Raw genomic sequence first — 16,944 nt, forward strand, 5'->3', positions numbered from 1 at the left:
TCACCACATATGGCTCCACCCCTATGATAGCCACACCCACATTAACCACACCCCCCGATACCAGCCATGGCGCATATAAACAGACATCATTGAAAATATTACAGTACTATAGGAGAAAAAAATAACGTGATTTGCTAAGTAGTAGTAGTAGTATACCCAGTGCAAAATAAGACAGCCAATGTAAATTCTCAAATTGGACATATTACAAACACTAAAATGAAAATAAAATGATTTTTTTCTACCTTTGTTGTCTGGTGACTGTTTTTCTTTCCATATTGGTCCCAGTCTGTGATTCTGCTTTCCTTTGTTTTCGCTTAACTCTTCTGTGCCATTTGTCATTTTTGTCTCCTTTTTCTTTGCTTTCTTCAATATTTTTCAGGCTCTCTCTCTGTCCAGATTTAATTCATTCTTACTATCCATTCTTTAATTTCCTTCATCTACCTGTGGCTTTTCATCTTTTCCTCACCCTTGTTCTCCCCATGCCCCTTCCTCTTATTCTCCAGTCTTTCTCTATTCCCCTTTTTCATCCAACAGCTCTGCTTTCTCTCCCCATCCTTCCAGTGTCTCCCCTATTTCTTTCTGCATTCTTCCATCCAGCGTCTTCCCTCTTTCTTTCTGCATTCTTCCATCCAGCGTCTTCCCTCTTTCTCTCCCTATCCTTCCGTTTTCCTCTCTCTTCCCCATCCTTCCATCTGTTTTTCCCTCTCTCTCTCCCCATCCTTCCATCTGTTTTTCCCTCTCTCGCCAATCCTTCCATCTGTGTTTTTCCCTCTCTCTCCCCATCCTTCCATCTGTTTTTCCCCTCTCCCCAATCCTTCCATCTGTTTTTCTCCTCTCTCCCCAATCCTTCCATCTGTTTTTCCCTCTCTCTCCCCATCCTTCCATCTGTTTTCCCTCTCTCTCCCCAATGGCCATCTGTTTTTCTCCTCTCTCCCCAATCCTTCCATCTGTTTTCCCTCTCTCTCCCCATCCTTCCATCTGTTTTCCCTCTCTCTCCCCAATCCTTCCCTCTGTTATTTTCCCTCTTTCTCCCCAATCCTTCCCTCTGTTGTTTTCCCTCTCCCCCAATCCTTCCCTCTGTTGTTTTCCCTCTCTCTTTCTCTCTCTCCCCAATCCTTCCCTCTGTTGGTTTCTCTCTCTCCCCAATCCTTCCCTCTGTTGGTTTCCCTCTTTCTCTTCTCCCCAATGCTTCCCTCTCTGTTGTTTTCCCTCTTTCTCTCTCTCCTCATCCTTCCATCTGTTTTTTCCCTCTCTCTCCCCATCCTTCCATCTGTTTTTCCCTCTCTCTCCCCATCCTTCCATCTGTTTTCCCCCTCTCTCCCCAATCCTTCCCTCTGTTGGTTTCCCTCTTTCTCTCTCTCCCCAATCCTTCCCTCTGTTGGTTTCCCTCTTTCTCCAATCCTTCCCTCTGTTGTTTTCCCTCTTTCTCTCTCTCCCCAATCCTTCCCTCTGTTGGTTTCCCTCTTTCTCTCTCTCCCCAATCCTTCCCTCTGTTGTTTTCCCTCTTTCTCTCTCCCCCCAATCCTTCCCTCTGTTGTTTTCCCTCTTCCTCTCTCTCCCCAATCCTTCCCTCTGTTGGTTTCCCTCTTTCTCTCTCTCCCCCTCCCAATCCTTCCCTCTGTTGGTTTCCCTCTTTCTCTCTCTCCCCCCAATCCTTCCCTCTGTTGGTTTCCCTCTTTCTCTCTCTCCCCCCAATCCTTCCCTCTGTTGGTTTCCCTCTTTCTCTCCACCCCCCCAATCCTTCCCTCTGTTGTTTTCCCTCTTTCTCTCTCGCTCCAATCCTTCCCTCTGTTGGTTTCCCTCTTTCTCTTTCTCCCCCCAATCCTTCCCTCTGTTGGTTTCCCTCTTTCTCTCTCCCCAATCCTTCCCTCTGTTGGTTTCCCTCTTTCTCTCTCCCCCCAATCTTTCCCTCTGTTGTTTTCCCTCTTTCTCTCTCTCCCCAATCCTTCCCTCTTTCTCTCTCTCCCCAATCCTCCCTCTGTTGGTTTCCCTCTTTTTCTCTCTCCCCAATCCTTCCCTCTGTTGGTTTCCCTCTTTCTCTCTCCCCCCCCCCAATCCTTCCCTCTGTTGGTTTCCCTCTTTCTCCAATCCTTCCCTCTGTTGTTTTCCCTCTTTCTCTCTCTCCCCAATCCTTCCCTCTGTTGGTTTCCCTCTTTCTCTCTCCCCCCCCCAATCCTTCCCTCTGTTGGTTTCCCTCTTTCTCTCTCTCCCCCCAATCCTTCCCTCTGTTGGTTTCCCTCTTTCTCTCTCCCCCCAATCCTTCCCTCTGTTGTTTTCCCTCTTTCTCTCTCTCTCCAATCCTTCCCTCTTTCTCTCTCTCCCCAATCCTTCCCTCTGTTGGTTTCCCTCTTTTTCTCTCTCCCCAATCCTTCCCTCTGTTGGTTTCCCTCTTTCTCTCTCTCCCCAATCCTTCCCTCTGTTGTTTTCCCTCTCCCTGCCAAGTTTCCCGCGAACGGCGCGAAGTCGCGATGCACACGGCACCAGCCCCTATTTCCGGCCGCTGCTGCTTCTCCTGTTGAGCAGCAGCGGCCGCTACACAAAGAAAAAGAAGATTAAAAAAAAAAACTTCAAACCTGGCTGAAACGCGGCACCCCGGCACTGTAGACAGCCATTAGGCATTGGCTGTTGCCCCGCAGCCGCTCCTCCTCTTGCCTCTACGTCACTGCCCCTGGAGGAAGACCCCGGAGGAGCGCAGTGACGTAAGGCAAGAGGAGGAGCGGCTGCGGGGCAACAGCCAATGCCTAATGGCTGTCTACAGTGCCGGGGTGCCGCGTTTCAGACAGGTTTGAAGTTTTTTTAAATCTTTTTCTGTGTGTAGCGGCCGCTGCTGCTCAACAGGAGAAGCAGCAGCGGCCGGAAATGGGGGCGGGGGGAGCAAATAAAAAAGGTGCCGGTACGCCGTACCGTTGCGTACCGGCACAAAAAAAGCACTGCTGATAACACACAGAAAAAAAATAAAAATAAAAGTCACAATTAATACCTTTTATTAAATTTTGATATTAGCTATGTATCATATGTCAAAGAATAAAGTGGTTGCTCAAAGCATATACTAACCACAATCGCTGAACTGCAAAACACTATGCACAACTTTGTGCAAAAACATACTCAGAACCTTAATGTACCATAAATATTACACTGGGCAGAACCTAATACACTAATATACCACCCATATGGAAAATGCAGACTCAACAATATGAAACAAGGGATCATAATATCATGATAAGTGTAGAGCCACAAAACACCCTAATTCATGTTTAAAGTGGGATAAAATGCCATAAATAAGTAAATAAATATAAACTTTTAATGTTGAGCACCTAATTCTCAAAGTGGACATACTCCAAACACTATAATAAAAATAAAATGATTTTTTTCTACCTTTGTTGTCTAGTGACTTTGTTTTTCTGATCATGCTGGCCCAGTATCCAATTCTGCTGCTATCTGTCCTCTTAACTCCGTTTCCAGGGCTTCCTTTCCATTTATTTCTTTACTTTCCGCCTTTCTTCTTCACTTCTTGCCCTACATCCGTAAGTAAAAGCTGGGTCCTCCACATACTTGACTGTCCAGTGGATCCAGCTTCTGCCTATTTTCTTCCTCCATGTGCAGTTTTTCTCTCTTCCTTTTCCCTCATCTCCTTCCTCACTCTTCCCTACTACTACTACTACTTAACATTTCTAGAGCGCTACTAGGGTTACCTCCATCCATGTCCAGCAACCCTCCTCTCCCCTTCATCCACCCATGTCCAGCAACCTTCCTTATGTACAGTGCAAAATATACAGATAGCAGATTTTAATTCCCAAAGCTGACAAATTTCAATCAATAAATGGAAAATAAAATTATTTTTCTACCTTTATGCCTGGTAATGCTATTTTTCTAAGCATAGTAGTCTCATTCTCTCTCTGTATCCCTTAGATCACTGTCCAGGGCCTCCTGTTCATTTGCCATGTTATATTTTCTCAATTTCTGCCACTCAGAAATTGATTTTTTTCATGCTCATCTTCCCCCAATACATGTTTTGCCTCTCAAACTTTATCACTCTTTCTCATCCTTCAGTCTTCCAGCTCCCTCTTTTTACTGCTTCTATCTAGCTCTGCATCTCTTTCCCCACCCATTTCAAACATCTCCCCTCTCTCCTCTTTCCTTTCCATTGATGCCAAGCATCTCTCCTTTCTTCCCTTCCTTCTTGCCCAGCATCTCTTCCTGGTTTTCTCTTCCACCTTCCTTCCTCACCAGCATCTCCCTGATTTCTCTTTCCACCTTCCCTCCTCTCCAGCACCACCCCCTGATCTTTCCTCCCACCTTCACTCCTCTGTGCCCAGCATGTCACCCTAATCGCCATTTTTCTACCCTCCTCCATTCCCAGCATGAACCTCCCATTTCCTCTCACATTTCTCCATGCCCAGCACGTCCCACAATCTCCCCTTCCACCATGTTCCCCGATCTTCCTTTCCACTGTCCATGCCCAGAATGTTCCCCAATCTCCATTTCCTTCTTCCTTTTTCCCAATCTTTTCTCACACCTTTCTCTGTATCCAGAACGTCTCACTCTGATCTCCCATTTCCACTTTCCTCCAGTCCTTGCCCAGTATGTTTCACTCATTATTAAAGCCTGAGGCGTTCTCCCTTCGACGCCGGCGAATCGGCGACGCACATAGCCAGCCTTAATCTGCCTGCGTCGGAGCCTCTCCCTCAGACGTGTCCCGCCTCTGCGTAAGACAGGAAGTTGAATTAGAGGAGGCGGGATGCGTCTGAGGGAGAGGCTCCGACGCAGGCAGATTAAGGCTGGCTATGTGCATCGTCATCGCCGATTCGCCAGCGTTGGAGGGAGAATGCCTCAGGCCGGAGAAGGAGCGACCACGCGGATGGATGGGTGAGAGTGTTGGGGGGGGGGAGGTGCAAGACTCGCACGGGAGGGGGGAAAGAGGCAGAGACCGCCGGTCACTGCAGCATTTTGGCGCTTAGGTGCCATCTCTTTTAAAGACCAGCCAAGGGAAGTCCACGATTGGGCTGGGGAGGCTTAGCCTCCCCAAGCCTCTTATACGGGGCGCCTATGAAAACATGCTCAAGGCCTGCCAGCTCCCGCCCCTCAACTTCTGTATGTATATAGTGAGGAGGTGGTAGGAATGTATACGTGGAAGGCAGACACTCCGCCACAACTAGAAAGAGTAGGATTTCATCCCAGTACCTGGTCTCAGAACAATTAAGGTGAAGAGAGAATATGCAAGTGAGATTTTGCATATTTGTCTCTCTAGCCTCTGCCTGGCTTTTAGCCTTTTAGGGGTCAAGGGACATTGGGTAAGCTGTACTGCAATCAATGGGCTCTGTGAACTAAAACTATCAAGAGCTGCAGCTGAAATAGACAGTCCTAAAGGAGGGGCTAGAGCGGCTGACAGGTGAACAACAGATGCTCATGGGCAGTCCAGGTAGAGCTGTGGGATCCTGTGGTGACCCCTCCAGGTGGGAGAGAGGGCCAGCAACACAAAGGCAGCAGAGCAATGGCTCCTCCAGGCAGATAGGAGGTCTAGCAGGGAAGCAGTGGCCCCTCTAGGCAAAGGAAGGTCCAGAAGCAAAGAGACAGTGGAGCCAGTTCTGCAGAACAGTACACACAGGCCAGGGACCACAGATCCTCCTAGGACTTTTCAACAACCACAAGTCCAGCTGCACTCCTACCTGAGGGAGATTTGAGGTATGGTGGGAAGGAGAATGGGAACACAACAGATACTGGGATATGGGGGTGATACAGAGGTTCCTTATCTAGCTGGTAATATTATGATGGGATTGGTACCTCAAATTACCCGAAAACTTATCTGATGCTTTATAGCTGCCCTATTATGAATGTCAGGAAGAGCAGTATATCAAACACAGTAAACCATTATCAAAATGAATAAACCATAACAGCACTTCTCAATCCTCTCCTGAAGGTGCACCTTGCCAATAAGGTTATTACTATCACCACAGTGAATAAGATAGATTTATATATGATGTTCTCTGCTATATGCATATTTTTCTCATGCATGTTCATTGTGGTAATCCTGAAAACCCAACTGGCTAGGTGTGCCTCCAGGAGAGGATTGAGAAATGCTGTCTTTTAGGAATGTACTGTATAAGAGATTATATAGGTTCAATAAACAAATATTGCCAGCTATCCTTGTTCAGTCACTTTTTCTTTTATTTTTCTTGGAGGGGGAGGGAAGAAGGGAAATCGCACCTGCTAATACCTTTGATCCTTAGGTAGAATCACCAGGTACCAAGCATTCAGGGGCCTACCGGGCCTATCCAAGGGGGACTCCTGCCAGGTCAGTCCCGGACCCAGGGGCACCCACAAGGGGGCACTACAGTAGGATATAAGGCATAGCGTATCTGCCAACTGAGCAATTTGACTAGATGCCACATGCCTTGCCCCTAACCAATAAAACACCACATTTACTGGAAGTTTTAATGTTTCCGAATCCACATGAAAACACCCAGATAGAGAGATACTTCCTACTGACCATTTAGACTTATAGGTGAAGGCATCGCATGTCAATAAAGCACTGCACAAGCAATTAACAGGTCATTCTCATCGGCCACCTGCAAATAAATTTATGAAAAACTGAATGCTCAATGAAAATTATATTTCTTCTTTATTATTGCAAAGTGGATTTGTTCTGCCAAAAAGCAGCAATGAAATTAAGCCTCTACTAAAACTGGCAGGTTCAGTTTTACAGCTTAATGGATTTCTTCAATTTGGCACTGCAATCAAATCTATTCTTGATGGGACCACATTATCCTGGCTCAAGAGATCTGCCTCTAAAAAGAACAAGTAGGAGTCAGTGTGAAATGAAACACAATAAAAATCGGATCTCATCTAAGAAAGATATAACACATGATTGCAAATAATGCTTCTGAGATCACTGTATAGATTTTTTTCTTTAACTAAAGCTTTTCAAAAAATATTTTCTGTCTCTTCACCATTCTACCTTTTATCTTGGCTCTACTTGTATATTCTAGTGACAAAAACAGTACATGGATGACCTTATTAGGTACTAAGTTGCATTAATATGTGGAAATCCTGGATTTGGGAAGGGCATAGCAATAACATACTGAACACTGTGGCATCAAGAACCAATGACCACTAGAGGTCATTCTCAATCTGCAGCTCTGTGTGACCTTGGGCAAGTCACCTAGCCCTCCATTGTCCCATGAACAATATACTTAGATTGTGAGCCCATTAGGGACAGTACCAGTACCTGTAATGAAACTGTAAAACTTCTCAGGTCTAGGCGGAATATAAATACTTAAATAAATAAAAAAAACATAAATATGCAACTATAAAAAGGAAATGAAAAGAAGGTTTAAAAAATTCCTGTCCCTGAGGATGTGGTAACAGCGGTCTAAAAAAGGTTTGCACAAGTTCCTGGAGGAAAAGTCCATATGGTCTGTTATTGAGAGAGACATAGGAGAAGCCACTGCTTACCCCCTAGGGATTGGTAGGCATGGGATGTTGGTACTATTTGGGATTCTGGAATCTTATTATTGTTTGGGATTCTGGAATCTTGCTAATATTTGGGTTTCTGCCAGGTTCTGTTTAGTGCTCCTTGGTAGTCAAGAACTGATAATTTCTTTCCCCCCCCCCCCAAATGCAAAGTTTATAAAACTTGTCCTGGTTTGGTTTTCAGGTTATCTACAATGAGTATGCATGACATAAGTTTTCATTTATTAGGGGCCCTGTAGAGGTAAATTTAGCTCATGTATTTTCATCGCAGATATCCTGGAAACCTGACTGGCTATGAAGTGACTGGGACAGGTTTGGGTATCACTTCTTTAACTCAAGAAATTTAGCCTGTCATCAGTAAAATCCACATTTACAGTGGGAAAAAGATGGACATGTTCTTTCATTACCCATAAAAACTGTTTGACAGCATTTTCATAATCATCTGTGCAACAGACTTTGACCAATCTTCTTTATCCAAACGAAGAGAGGTCACTAGACATCTGTATACTTCTGTTTATAAGGGAACAGCAAAACATTTCTGGGAAATTGTTTGTCATATTAAATCTTATTAAGGCTTCCAACTAGAGCACACATTTCCCTCCCCTCCCCTATCCCCATCCTTGTATATTAACCATTTGCATTAATGACTGCCATCTCTCCAAGGAGATCTATTCGTCTTAATTACGCTGACCTAATCCCCTCCATAAAACTGTACTCTCAAATAACTCTTCCAAGCAAATCAATGATAAGCTGCTTGTTTCCTTATTAAAAAAGAATAAAAGTAGTTTCCACATATCACCAAGGCTACAGATGACGTCAGATGACTAAATGGAACATTCCAGTTTCCAGTGTTATCTATAACACAGATAAAGAAACGCAGCAGTGGTGCTTGGTTCTTCCAACAGAGCCATACCCCTAGTATTGTAAACAAATGAATTTATAGGGGCCTTTTTACTAAGTCGCATAAGCATCTATGCATGCCCAACGCATGCCAAAATGGAATTACCACACGGCTACCATGTGGCTCTTGTGGTAATTTCATTTTTGGCATGTATCCGATACACGCATCCAAAAAATAATTTTTATTTTTGACCACATGTATCGGACACGCGCCAAGTGGCATTTGGCGCGTGTAGGTCATTATCGCCTGGTTACCGTGTAAAATTTTACCACTAGGTCAATGGCTGACGGTAAGGTCTCAGACCCAAAATGGACGTGTGGCAATTTTGATTTTGCCGCACTTCCATTTTTGGCAATTTTTTAAAAAGGCATTTTTTTTTACAGGTGCGCTGAAAAATGATTCTGCTCTGCCAAAACATGAGCCTACACTACCGCAGACCATTTTTTTAGGCGCACCTTAGTAAAAGGACCCCATACTGTGTTTCCCCGAAAATAAGACACTGTCTTATATTTATTTTTCCTCCCCAAAACGCACTAGGTCTTATTTTCGGGGGGGGGGGGGGGTCTTATTTTCTGGGAAACATCGGTCGCCCCCCCCCCCACCCGAGGTCGCCTGGCCCCCCCCTCCTTCGCTCCCGGAACTAACCTGAAGCTCCTTTCACCTTTGCAAGTTCGGATTCGGAGCAGCAGCATGGCAGACCTCTCCTTCCTTCCGTGTCCTGCCCTCGCCTGACGTAACATAACGTCAGGCGAGGGCGGGGCACGGAAGGAAGGAGAGGTCTGCCCTGCTGCTGCTTGCTGCTCTGAATCCAAACTTGCGAAGGTGAAAGGAGCTTCAGGTTAGTTCCGGTAGCGATGGAGGGGGGGGGGGGCAGGCGACCTCGGGTGGGGGGAGGCGTGACCTCGGGTGGCTCGCGGCAGCCCTGCTTAAAAAAAAAAAAAGTTTGGTAGGTCTTACTTTTGGGGGGATGTCTTATATTTTAAATTTGCAGGAAAACCCCGGTAGGTCTTATTTTCGGGGTAGGTCCTATTTTCGAGGAAACACGGTAGTAAGCCAAGCTACTCATTTTGTGGAAAAACTGGCAAGAATATCAAGGAAATTGCCAGACTATTTGGGCATGGGAGGGATAGGACCAAAGGCTACATTTACTAAATGCAGTACCACATTAACACACGCATAGGTGGCTCAGCTGTTTGAGGAGGCTAAAGTGGGGTGGGGCTAGGATGGGGTATGGAAAGGAGTAGAGCAAGTTCAAATCTTGGAGTGGGGCAACACCTATGTCAGGAGTAAGTGGACAGCGGAACACGAACATTGCAAGGAAGGAGTCCTTCACTGTGTGTCTCTGGTGCAGAGATATCAGCTGTCTCCCCAATTTCTTTGATGGTAATATGCACATTGAATACACTCCAAGAATTATGTGCCAAAGAAATCAAAATAATGCACCAAAATACAACATATTAAACAGAACAATATTTGCAGTATTGTAGAAATATATAGAAGTACTTTGACACTTGGCTCCCAGACAGGCTTAGCTCCTTAGTCTAACATCTTCCTGCTGACCATGTGAACAGCAATGTTCAACAACACTGCAACAGAAATCTTGAAGTTAATGACAATCATAAAAGCATGTGCTTATCAGGAGTTTGGTTTTGTTTTTGGTAGGTTGCCAAATGGCCACCAGGCTTCAGATCTGCTGGCCTTGATTTTATAGGTTGTTTTACCAAAAATGTTTGGAATATGTTTTATCTTTATTAGCTGTATCTAATGCTTAGAGCAACAGTCTGAGAACCAGGGAGGCCAAGATTCAAAAACCACTGCCACTCCTTTAGATCTTGGACATATTATTTAATCTTCTATTGCCTCAGGTACAAATAGATCATAAGCCCTCCAGAGACAGGAAAATACTTACAGTACCTGAATGTAACTCACATTGAGCTAAAACTGAAAGAGGCATGAGCTAAGTCCAGATCCAAAATCCAGTACCAGAAATACTGTGAATTAATACAAAACTCTACAAAATGACTCAAAATCACTCAGGACCTGAAATGCAATTCTACCATATCATAACAGTACTAGCTTCCAAGGGTCACACCATGAGGACATTCCGAGGAAAAGGCAGCACCATAAACACTGCAGAGGGCAGTAGTATATTAATACACCTATTGGGAAAGGGATGGGATTTGATATACTGCCTTTCTGTGGTTACAATCAAAACGGTTTACATATATACAGGTACTTATTAGTACCTGGGGCAATGGTGGGTTAAGTGACTAAACAAGATAACAAGTGGATTGGTATAAATCAATCCTACGCATATATTTGATGCTAACAGAATACTCGGCCTTTTTTCACACAAGAACACAGGCACACCCTCATGAAGTATAGAAGAAATAACCAGAGACTAAAAATAGAAATATGTAAACAAAAATTCAACTGAACACCCAAGAACCCACACTCTGCATACAGTACATGAGAGAAAGAGAAACAGTGAAACATCTCTCCCTGTACTGTGCAAAATATGAGAGCAGATGTAAATTTCAAATCCTGATATATTCCAGCTGCTATATTAAAAATTAACAAAAAATGAAAATTGAAAATAAGGCAATAATTTTTTTATTGCACTAAATGCATTTTTTACTAGCTTTTTGAGGACTAAACCTTCTTCCTTAAGTCAGGACAAACATACTATAAACAGCAGTATACTGTCCAGACCTGAAAAAAGTGGCCTCCGAAAGCTAATCAAAAAAGGCATTTAGTCAATTAAAAAAAGTGTCATTTTCAATTTTTTAAAATTTATATTTATTAAACTTTTAAAGTGGACTAACATGACTATCATATTAATTCATCCTAAATTAAACACAAAATTATTTTTTCTACCTATGATGTCTAGCCATTTCATTTTTCTAATTGTGTTACCCAACCTCTGGTTACTGCTTTCCTCTCTTCTTTTAAATCTCTTTCCAAAGGAGTCCTGTCCATTTTTCATTTTTTTCTCTCCTTCTATCTTCTTTGCCTCCTCCACTACATCCAACTCCAACATTGATCTGTACCTTGCAACTGTAATTTTTTTTTTTACCCCTTCAGATTTCAATCTCCCTCTTTTTTTCTGCATCTACCTACAGTTTTCCATCTCTTTTCCTCATTCTGGCCCTCCCATTCTTCTTTTCTTATTCTCCAGTCTTTCATTAATTCTTCCTTTCTCTACCTCCTGACATTCAGCACCTTTTCTATCTGTCTGTGTGTGTGTGTCTCTCTCCCCCTCTCTGCCATCCAATATCCTCTCTCTTGTCAGTCTTTCTCTCCCTCTGCTATCCAGTATCTCTTCTCAATCTCTATCTCCTCTGCCCCCTCGCCCCCTCTCTCCACATCCAGCATTTGCCCATCTATCCCCCCATGCCATCCAACACCTCTTCTCTGTCTCTCCTCCCCCCCATGCCATCCAGCATTGCCCGTCTCTCTCCCCCTGGCATGAACCACTGCCCTATTTGTGCCCTTCTGCACCATTCAGTATTGCCCCTCTCTCTCTTCCCCATATCCAGCATTGCTCCCTTCTCTTCCCTCTCCTATATACTAGTCCCCCCCCCCCCCCCACTGCTCTGTTACTCTCTCCAGCCCAGTGCTGCCTCTCTTCTTCCTATCCATTTTTTTCTCTCTCCTCCCATCCTCTGTTACCAATCTCTCTCTTCCCCCCCCCCCCCCCATCCAGTCTTGCCCCATTTCTCTCTGTACCCCTGTGCTGCCACAATAGCTTTTTGCTTCTTCTCTCCCACTGCTACCTCCGCCAGGCCTGCGCTGGTAAACAGTCAGCAAAGATGTGCAGGATTGTGGTGCTCTGTGCAGCATTACTGCTTTTGGTGCTAGTCCTGCCTCCACTGATGTACATTTACAGGACTGACACAGGAAGCAGCAGCAGTATGCAGACAGCCATGGTCCTGTGCATCTTTGCTGGTTGTTTACCAATGCAGGCCGGGCAGAGATAGCAATGGGAAGAAGGGAGCAAAACGGTGCTGCATGGCAGTGGCAGGGTATGGAAGTGAGAGAGAGAAATACCAGACGATGGAAGGACAATGAGAGAGAGAGAGAGAGAGAGAGAGAGAGAGAGAGAGAGAGAGAGAGAGAGAGAGAGAGAGAGAGAGAGAGAGACTGAATGGCAGGGAAGAGGCAGTGGGTTCAGTAGGCAGGGAAAGTAGGAACCACAGGGTGCCTACAATTTTTAATATTTACCAAATCAAAGGTTTTAAAATATTACAGTTACAGTTTATAGTTTTACTGAATTTAATATGCCACATTACATAAAATTATATCAAAGCGGTTTACAAATTAAATATAGAAACACAGAAAAGAACTACAATATATAGGAAAGTACACAACACACAAGAAATAGCCATATTACACACCTGGAAACTGACATTCCATCACAGCTAGCTAAAATGACTAGTCAGGTTATCAAATCAACTAAACAAATATATATCACTTTAAAAAACCTATACACTATGGGCCCTATTTACTAAGCTGCGCTAAGGGCGCGCTAAATATTACTGAGCACTAAATGCTAAAGACACCCAAATATTAGTGTGCCTTAGTAAACAGGACCCTATATGTATTTCACATTGTAATGGAGCATACTATGCCATACTTTGTATTGTTGCTTGAATATTTTTACTGCTGTAATTGTCTATAGCTTAATTTTGAGTTGTTCTTGCTGTACGCCACCTTGAGTGAATTCCTTGAAAAAGGCAGTACATAAACCAAAATAAACAAATAAAATAAGTATTTGTTTGTCCTTCCTATGTGGAGCTCACTGGAATTCAGCTCTCCACTCTGGAGACTCCATGCAGAAATCTACCATGGATTTCTCTAATTAGGGGAGGTAATGGGATTCTCCACTTCAGGACTCAAGGAATTTACTATTAAAAGATACAATTAGGGGTGGGCAACAATTAAAAATGTTAACCTAAATTCATTGTGGCATTAAAAATTCATTAACAGCGCAACTGTTTTGCGAGCTCAGGAGTCCTTTTACCAAGCTGTGGTAAAAGGAGGTCTGCGTTGGCATCAGCATGTGTTTTTGATGCACGCCAACTGCTCCAGTGCATTTTTGATGTCTTTCTATTTGTAACTCTGTGAAGCTGACTTGCTTTGAATCGCTACGTGTCCATTTAGACCCCCTGAGGAAGTCTTTGTGCTGAAAAATGGCCCCCCCTGCAGGGTCTTGGAGTTTAGTTTACTTGACCTGTTCCTTGCCAAATCCAAAGGTCACTACTCCATCCTCATCCTCCTCGACCTATCTGCAGCTTTTGACACTGTCAATCATAATTTACTTCTTGCCACACTGTCTTCATTTGGGTTCCAGGGCTCTGTCCTCTCCTGGTTCTCCTCCTATCTCTCCCACCGTACCTTCAGAGTACACTCTCATGGATCTTCCTCCACTCTCATCCCGCTCTCTGTTGGAGTTCCTCAGGGATCTGTTCTTGGACCCCTTCTTTTTTCAATCTACACCTCTTCCCTGGGCTCGCTGATTTCATCTCATGGTTTCCAATATCATCTCTATGCCGATGACACCCAGCTTTATCTCTCCACACCAGACATCACTGTGGAAACCCAGGCCAAAGTATCGGCCTGCTTATCCGACATTGCTGCCTGGATGTCCAACCGCCACCTGAAACTGAACATGGCCAAGACAGAGCTTATTGTCTTTCCACCCAAACCCACCTCTCCTCTCCCTCCACTCTCTATCTCAGTCGATGACACCCTCATCCTCTCCGTCTCATCTGCCCGCAACCTCGGAGTCATCTTCGACTCCTCCCTCTGCGCATATCCAGCAGACAGCCAAGACCTGTCGCTTCTTTCTCTATAACATCAGCAAAATTCACCCTTTCCTCTCTGAGCAAACCACCCGAACTCTCGTCCACTCTCTCATTACCTCTCGCCTTGACTATTGCAACCTACTCCTCACTGGCCTCCCACTTAGCCATCTATCCCCCCTTCAATCCATTCAGAACTTTGCTGCACGTCTTACCTTCCGCCTAGACCGATATGCTCATATCACCCCTCTCCTGAAGTCACTTCACTGGCTTCCGATCAGGTACCGCATACAGTTCAAGCTTCTCCTACTAACCTACAAATGCGCTCAATCTACAGCCCCTCACTACCTCTCTACCCTCATCTCCCCGTACGCTCCTACCCGAAACCTCCGCTCACAGGACAAATCCCTCCTCTCTGTTCCCTTTTCCACCATCGCCAACTCCAGGCTCCGTCCTTTCTGCCTTGCCTCTCCCTATGCTTGGAACAAAGTTCCTGAGCCCATACGCCAAGCCCCCTCCCTGCCCATCTTTAAATCCTTGCTCAAAGCCCATCTCTTCAATGTCACCTTTGGCACCTAACCATTTCACCTCTATCCAGGATATCTAGACTCCCCCAATTTGACTGTCTGCACATGTTGTCCATTAGATTGTAAGCTGACTGCACAAGTTGTCCTTTAGATTGTAAGCTCCTTTGAGCAGGGACTGTCCTTCTTTGTTAAACTGTACAGCACTGTGTAACCCTAGTAGCGCTTTAGAAATGTTAAGTAGTAGTAGTAGTAGTACTTTTTGGCAAATAAACTATTTCTTGCTTTTACCACCGTTTGCCTCACTCTCACCCCTGTTGGTGTTGCTCGACTCTTTTGTGAGACCTGTGAGGACCCCTCTTTGTGTTTGTTCATATCAGTACAAAACAATAAATGAAAGCACACATTGGAGCTTATTCTTCTGTGCCTAAATATGGTTACTGTAAAAGGGAAAATTAGGTTCTTACCTTGGTAATTGTCTTTCCTTTAGTCACAGCAGATGAATCCATTAACTGATGGGTTGTATCCGCCTACCAGCAGGTGGAGATAGAGAACACTGAAGAACCACAGTGACCCTTGGACGGCTAGCCCCATCTGACTTCAGTATTTGAAATTTCCAAAGCAGAGTGAATAAGAAAGGCAACATCACATAAACTTTCCTCACAGCGAACAAATGCCCCAGAACCGGAGCAATAACCACACAAAGGAAGGACGAACTCAACCTCCTGCAATAGAACAGCATGTAGAAACTATAAGAACTGTTCATCAACTCCTCCTGATGAGATACAATATCTGCATGAAAGAACTGAACAAAAACACAAAGTCAGACAGGGAGGGATCATGGATTCATCTGCTGGGACTAAAGGAAAGAAAATTACCAAGGTAAGAACCTCCCTCTACTGAGAGAGTGATCTTTTTTTGTCACAGCCATGACTAAGGCGTCCAAAAAGGGCCAAGTGGATCTCACTCAGAGGGTAAAGCTGACCCATAGCCCTGGCCACTTTCAAAGGCCCATCGGAGTCAGACCATTGAGCTGAAATAAGCTCCTGGATGGAGTTATGCACAGGAAAGGCCCGCGTAGGCTTCGTAGTACTCGCCATCCTAAGATTAACAGAGGAGGCCTTGCCTTCAGCAGGATCATCAATCGAGAGGGCCTGCAAGGCGTCAGTAATGAAAGCTGGCAGCTCGTCACAGTGGAAAATCCATACTGCACTGGGATCATCCAAATCCAGTGGCAAACAGGCACCCTCCTCTGGATCATCTGTCCCTGAGGGCCTGCCAGATCCCTCAGACTCCCCACAGCCCGACCATGGGGGGTGGGGGGGGGGGGGGGGGAGGAGGATATGCGCCACTTTCAGACAGGGAATTTACCCGTCTATGTTTAGCGTGTTTCCAACGCTCGGGGGAGTAAATAACATCAGAAGCCATCCCCAGGGCATCAACACCCGGAGGGAACCCAGGATGCAACGCAGTGTCAGACACCTGCGGCAGAGCTCTTTTCAGCATGAAGGCCTTATGCATCAGCAGCACAAACTCAGGGGAGAAAAATTCACCCTGGCCCTCCGTCCCCGAATTAGGTGAAACGGAGGTTGGAGCTCCTCTGGCAGCCTCGAAACGAGCGGGAGCAGCGCTTAACTGCTTCAGCAGCCATCGCCCAACTGGATGGAAATATAGCAATAAAATGGCGGCTTCACGCCAAAAGTTACCCCGTTTGGAACGCTGTCCACGGGAACCTCCCCGGAGGAGCTGGGCACCACTCTCACCTCAGAAGACCGAGTCAACGAGCTCCGGTCAAGCTGCATTGAACCAGAAACTCTGGAGAAAGTCTCAGAACAGCCAGGCAGTAAAAGCATGCTTTTTTTTTTTTTTAACGCTGTGAGAAAAGTTGGAGGCAGGCAGCAACAGAGGGACTCCGGGAGGAGGGGGGAATGGGTAATGCAGGGAAAGGGCGAACCTATATGCCTTTAAAGTGGGCACCACCAGCCACAACACCCCTGCTCAACTGGCAAAGCACAGGAGCGACCCCAGGCAGAAATCCAGGAGCTGATATAAGCTACGTCCACACCTGCTGGGAGATAGAGAAATACTGAAGGCAGATGGGGCTAGCCGTACAAGGGTCACTGTGGTTCTTCAGTGTTCTCTATCTCCACCTGCTGGTAGGTGGATACAACCCATCAGTTAATGGGTTCATCTGCTGTTGATAACAAGGAAACAATTTTGTGTGTAAGCAATTAATTTTTGCATG

At 45.2% G+C, this 16,944-nt stretch overlaps 1 protein-coding gene across 2 annotated transcripts in view; it reads right to left on the reverse strand.

Annotated features, from left to right (window-relative positions):
- MGAT4B (alpha-1,3-mannosyl-glycoprotein 4-beta-N-acetylglucosaminyltransferase B) overlaps positions 1 to 16,944 on the reverse strand; it is a 421,878-nt gene that overhangs the window by 300,000 nt on the left and 104,934 nt on the right. Inside the window, exon 1 of one of the 2 annotated variants that reach the window (XM_030211617.1) lies at positions 6,488 to 6,527. The exons of the other annotated variant lie outside the window; for it this stretch is intronic. Within the exon in view, the coding sequence (XP_030067477.1) occupies positions 6,488 to 6,512 (25 nt within the window). The 5' untranslated portion in view covers positions 6,513 to 6,527. Of the gene's footprint in view, positions 1 to 6,487; positions 6,528 to 16,944 lie in introns of those variants that run through there. 2 annotated transcript variants of the gene reach the window in all.

This window comes from Microcaecilia unicolor, chromosome 8 (genome assembly GCF_901765095.1).
Source record: "Microcaecilia unicolor chromosome 8, aMicUni1.1, whole genome shotgun sequence".
NCBI lineage: Eukaryota > Metazoa > Chordata > Amphibia > Gymnophiona > Siphonopidae > Microcaecilia > Microcaecilia unicolor.